General features: G+C 43.0%; 2 protein-coding genes across 2 annotated transcripts; one reads left to right on the forward strand and one right to left on the reverse strand.

The window, feature by feature from the left end:
* Positions 1 to 868: 868 nt before the first annotated feature.
* Positions 869 to 2,607, forward strand: LOC104952538 (claudin-4-like). The gene has a single exon (XM_010779373.1). It carries the CDS (start codon positions 1,440 to 1,442, stop codon positions 2,109 to 2,111), a length of 672 nt encoding a protein of 223 aa, XP_010777675.1. The 5' UTR covers positions 869 to 1,439; the 3' UTR covers positions 2,112 to 2,607.
* Positions 2,608 to 3,080: 473 nt separating this feature from the next.
* On the reverse strand, positions 3,081 to 5,202 carry sbds (SBDS ribosome maturation factor; the record flags this gene model as incomplete). Its single annotated transcript, XM_010779374.1, has 2 exons — positions 3,081 to 3,637; positions 5,023 to 5,202. Coding segments are annotated over 2 exons (306 nt in total), but the record flags the coding sequence as incomplete, so codon positions are not given.
* Positions 5,203 to 6,080: the final 878 nt, after the last annotated feature.

Here is a 6,080-nt window from a genome sequence, read left to right on the forward strand (position 1 = left end):
GTTTTTGTTTGACCATGTCTGCTTCTCCAGTTTTTGTGTTTATTTTGTACCAGCTTCTTATTTAATAAAGCTTGCCTTTTGTTACACTCTTATACCTGCCTCCCCTGTTTTGTACTACATTTGGGTTCTGCCTTTGTTACGCCCTGTGACAAAAGTCCTGAAGGCAATAAAGGATTCAAAAAAGGATAATTATGAATATGTTTGAGAAAAGCAATACATCAATCAAATAACCCCTTCCTTTTCAAGTGGGTCAGAGAACTACAGTGGCCATGAACATGCAGAAAGCTCTCTGGATGTAGGCCAAACAGCATGTCCAAGGGGGGGCTGCTGCACTGCTTTGATGTTCTCTATAAATCAAAAGATGAGGAATGGGGGAGGGGCATTGTTGTTTAATGGCTATGTTGGCAGCGCCGAACTGTCGTCTTTATATATGGGACATTACATTCCTTTTAGCTAACACCTTTATAAAAAGTTACTTTCAATAACATTCAACCATCGAACGATACAAACTCAGAACAGTGAGACACATACATTCTAAGCTAACAGAAACAAAATGATATGTAGTTTCAGGTCATTCATGTTGATGAAAACATGGTTATTAATATTCAATTACTGCCAATAAGTCCCCCTAGATCCTTCTCATTGGACCACCTTTAAAGATACATGTATTGAGCTGTTGGATATAATGCAATTGACAGTAGTTTTTTTAATATAGTATATTGAAAAAGAAAACATCTTGAAAAATTGAAATATATAAAAGGACCATGAATAAATGATTTGCTATACATAATAATATGTAATGTTAATGAATGACACATGAAAATGACAATGTTTGCATCGATGTTTTTTTTATCGTAGAATTCAAATAAACTCTGGAGTAAACATATGGTAGTTGAATCAGTGTTCTGTAGAGATAAACTTTTATTAGGTGTATTTTCCCCACCCCCCAACCCCAGGAGCTCCACTGCCCCTTACACGTGAGAGCAACAGAGCCAATCACATTAATAACTTGTGCTCTTTAAATCGAGTTCACTCCCAGAACAAGACACAGCGTCTGAAAATGAGCGCACAGGGGACGCTTTGTTTTCCCCTCTCCGCACAAACTGGGAGAAAGGGATTGTTTTGAAACCATGGCAGAGCAAAACAGAGGAATCTCCCTGCTCCAACTCCTCCACCCAGCTGCAGCAAGGCCGTGCCTTCTCTTCAGAAATGCCACAGAACTGGTTTCCCCTTTCTGAACACACACACACACACACACACACACACACACACACACACACACACACACACACACACACACACACACACACACACACACACACACACACACACACACACACAGTCTCTTGTCTCTTCCTCACATATGCACACCAAAAAACACACCGCGCCCTGCAGCCAGCCGCCAACTGTTTCTGGTTAGACAGCCGGGGCCTGCAGTCATGGAGCGGCAGCTGGAGCTCGCTGCCCTCGGCGTGGCATTCACCGGGTGGCTGTGTGCTATCCTGACCCGCTGCCTGGCCCTGTGGACGGTGAGCGGCACCATGGACAACAACACGGCCACGCTGCCTGCCTACTGGGACGGGGTGTGGCTGGAATGGGATCACTGGGACCTGGCCCACGATGGAAGCCTGCACTGCTCCTTCTACCAGTCTCTCCTGTCTCTCTCTGGAAACATCCGCACGTGGAAAGCCCTCATCATGGCGGCTGTCGGTGCCGGGGCTTTGGCTGTGGTGATAGGGGGGGTGGGGGCGGTGTGGTTCCCCCTGAGGGGACAGGTCAAAGTGTTTTCTGGAGCGCTCTTTGTTTTGTCTGGGATCCTGCTGCTGGTTCCCATTGCATGGACGTGCCATCACACCAGTCAGCCACTGGAGGGGGCCGCCCTGCTGAGGAGAGCCTGGGGGCCTGCGCTCTACCTCGGGTGGATCTCATTTGCTCTGATGCTGGCGGGGGGTGGGTTTCTCACCACCAGGTGCCCCACAGGGGGTCCGGTGCAGCTGCCTGCAGGGGGCGGGCCCTCCAGTCCAGAGGAGGAGGCCGCCCACCCGCTGAGCCTTATCCACAGGACTGCGTTCACTCAGAGCCAGTATGAGCGCCAAGCAGGGCCCGTGTGAGGGGACTGGATATAACTGGAAAACCATCAATATGTGAAGTGACTGACACACACACACACACACACACACACACACACAATTGTTATTTGCATCCTGTTTTGTATTTCTATTGAAGCTAACACTGTGTAGCTATATTTAATGCCATTACTAATACCAAGCTGACATCAAGACATACAGCCCTCAGATCACTAATAATGTCTTAAATGTGAGTGAATATTGATATTAAAACTAAAGACATATTGCACTACATCAGCTGGTTTCAGTGGCAAACATGTTTACACCCGAGGTGAATTCTTCTGCACAAAAGGACACTGGAATAAAGCTTTGCACGTGACTCAGACATCTTTGTTTACAGGAGTTCTTCTAATGTCATGCTTTACAGTGATTGTAACTCATGCCACAGAACACTTAAGGATCAAATGGGGTGAGCCAATTCAAAAACAACATAGATGTCTATTTTGAGTATTTGTATTTTAAAATAAAAAGACGGAACTTGGCCAATTGTCTTGCTTTTTAATGACTGATGATGACACAATTGCTGTTTTGTTTTATCGGGGAAGCTACATTTCTGATTCGGTTGTCTGAACTAAGTTAACTTGACTTCAAAAGCTCATATCGACTTGAGTATCAAAAAGAATGAAACTTTTATTTGCTTTCATATTTCTGCAGTTATACCATTCTAAGCCGTGTTTAGAATTACTTCGTAGGAAAAATACACATTTAAATTTGTCAAAAAAATACTCCTTTTAAGCTATATTTAGAAAAAAAGTATGGTAGCCTTTAAGGAACACAGCATATAAATCAGAATACAATATTCAAGATAATACCTGTAGGGTTTTATATTGTGTAGCTCTTCTTCATAAGGAGTACAACTCTTATTTTCTGTCCTTTTTTGCAACACTCTGATTTCCATTAATTTTAAAATGAACTGTGTGTGTAGGAGGAAACTCACCATCTAAACACAACAAAGAAGATGTCAAATTAATATATTTATTTGTTACAGAGAAAGATCATTCATTATGACAAAATATATGTTTTTGGGTTAAGGTAATTATCCATAAAACTGGGATATAGAGCGTGACTATATGGCACACAGTCTGACAGTTGTGTTTGTGAAGCTGAATAAATACGTCACTGCAGGCCAGAGCTTTTACTTTTTCAGTAAAATGTAACGCAAATTAATTTACATACTCAAATTAATTTTCAAAATTCATTCCACCGAGCACGCACATCTGGCAAAAACCTTTCCTTCAGTTAAACACATCTGTTTAACACTCTGGAACAGGATTGGCTGAACTTTGCAAGAGTCTCCTCAAAAATATAGTCCCTCAGAGAGACACAGTCTGTGAGGGGGGGTGAAGCGTGTCAGTGTGGATGACAGTCCTGATGGGGGGGGGTTGCTAGAATTTCTCCTCTCCCTCCTCCACATCCTTCAGATTGAGGACCTCCAGAGACCCCCGGCCTTTAGTCTCACAGCGGATCAGCTCGTCAATCTCTCTGAAGCAGCCGGGGTCCACCAGAACCACCTGGGGAATAACATTTGTATTATTAAACTTATGTATTTATTATTAATATTTGGTGCTAGGATTCAAGGCAAACAGTGAGGTGACTTTCTTTGTCTAGTTTTATTTACAAAAAAAAAACTGTTTTCTTTTGTAAAAACTAAACCTGAGAAACTAAGTCAATGAAAAAAACCTAGAAAAAAAATACAAAAACAATAGACACTGTTTGCAAACTGGAGGCAGAGTAGAAGGCCCAGTTCCAGACCTCTCTCTCTAGCTTTTAACTTACGACCTGTGTCAATAACACGGCATACATGTTATACATAGTTTTGTATATTTACAACCTCCACCTTAAAGAAGGGGCCTCATCCAGCTGAGAGAGACACTACAGACTCGTGTGTAAGAGTGTGTTTGGAATTGGGACTAATAGTGTGTACCAGTTAGTGTTGTCACGATACCAACATTTTGGTTTCGATACCAAGTCAAGAATTGTGATTCCGATTCTTTTTTTTAAAATTATTTTCATGATCAATACAATTGTAGTTTATCTGTTAAGTGTTTTCTTACAACATGGTCTCTTCTTTATACTTGAGTTTATGTGATTTCTTTGATAGATAACTTTATATTTTATTAACATGTAATAGTAGGCTACAGTAATATAAATAATTATTGACAAAATGTACATTGCCGATGTTAGCTACATTGGTAAGTTAGCTAAAAAGATAGCCATATTAGACAGTTATCATTGCCATTAATTGCCTCATCAAACTACGAAAACGTTAGTTTGTCACAAAATAAATTACACGTGTTTGACTTAGATTTGAGGGCATGGGCTTGAGCATGATGTAATTATGTTATCTATCACATTCGCTAACCTGTCTGTCTTTACATTCTTTAAACAGCTCTGGATGCCGGTCGGCGGGTGCTTAGCCAAGTTTGATGTGTTGGCTCCCTTGGTTTGCAGGGATCTAAAACATGTCCTACAGACAGGCCTCGTGGTGTCCGTAGGCTTGCACTCAGTCAGAGATAAACCTCAAATATTTCCAAATTTAGCTTCTGGCTCTTTTTTGTCAACAAGCCGAGGCGCAGCGGCAGTTGCACTCCCACTTGCAGCCATGCTTCTCGTCTTCTCACATGCTCTGGCAGCGAGCGTGTGCACAAGAGAGGGGAGGCACATAGAGCGTGCTTGAGAGGGGCGGGACTGCAGGCACGGCTGCAGTGCAGGGAGTGGAAGCAGAGCGCTGAACACACACGGCTCTTGTTAAAACAGCGCTTTCTCATTCTTAAAGTACCGATACAAATGAAACGGAGGAATCGTAACGTTTTTAACGGCAGGGTATCGCGGTACCTTTCAAGTATCGGTACATCGTGCAACACTAGTACCAGTATTTATCTAATGTCCCCCTCACCATCTCCAGCTCCTCGTCAAAGTCCTCGCTCTCCACCACCTGCAGCAGTGGCTTCAGCTTCTCCTTCAGCCTCTTGGCCTCCTTGGCTGGCAGCACCAGGCGCAGCCTCATGTGGGCCCTCTGGATCTCCATGGACTCCTTCAGCTGCCGGATCACTTCCAGAGCCTGGGAACAGCAGGGTCAGTTAGTCAAAATGTGTACAATAGGGCTGCAACATCTTTGCCAGGTGCACATCTCATTAAAAATTCCACCATGATTGTTTTAATATATCTCTCAGTGATAATGCGGCAAAAATTATCAATCCCGCCTGTATCACAATATCCTATTCCCAGTACAAATATGTCAATACACTTGTACGGCTTAATTTTCTCTGCACACAGAAGACAGCAGATGTTGAAATAAGATTTAGCTGCAGAGGAAATGCCGGTTTGCTCCACTTGGGGTGAGCAAAAATCTATATATTTTTATTAGGGATGCACCGAATATTCGGCCGCCGAAAATTATCGGCCGAAAATGGTTAAAAAGGCCCTTTCGGCTTTCGGGTTACGTTGGTAAGCTAACGTGTTGTTGTGATGACGTAATCAAAATGCGGCGAAAAGCACGGCGCGCGACCATGCTCGCGGCTGGCTCACAGCCAACATGTCTGCCACTTGGAGATATTTAAAAATATCAGAGAAAGAGGCGCGGATTGTGATTTGTAAAACGTGTTCAGCTGACATTTCTCGAGGGGGTGTAACTGCAAAGACTTTCACCACTTCGGGATTACTCCACCACTTGAAATCAAAACACCCGGACAAATATGCGGAGTATGATCAAATCACAAGCACTGACAGCGAGAGACTGTTCAGCGCTGCCTCTCATGTGCTTGATGAGAAGAGGAACAGACTTATGGCTGATAAAGCAGAGAAGCTACTGTTCATTAAAAAGAACCTCCCACTTTTCCTTAATAAGTAGACAAGGCTGGCTTATCATAAGCTTATCTAGTTCTACATGTCTACTCTATACCCACTTTCCTGAACAATTTTCATTGTGAGTTATAATTCACCATCTCAGGTTAT

Source organism: Notothenia coriiceps, unplaced genomic scaffold (assembly GCF_000735185.1).
Source record: "Notothenia coriiceps isolate Sejong01 unplaced genomic scaffold, NC01 NC01_scaffold00020120, whole genome shotgun sequence".
NCBI classification, from domain to species: domain Eukaryota; kingdom Metazoa; phylum Chordata; class Actinopteri; order Perciformes; family Nototheniidae; genus Notothenia; species Notothenia coriiceps.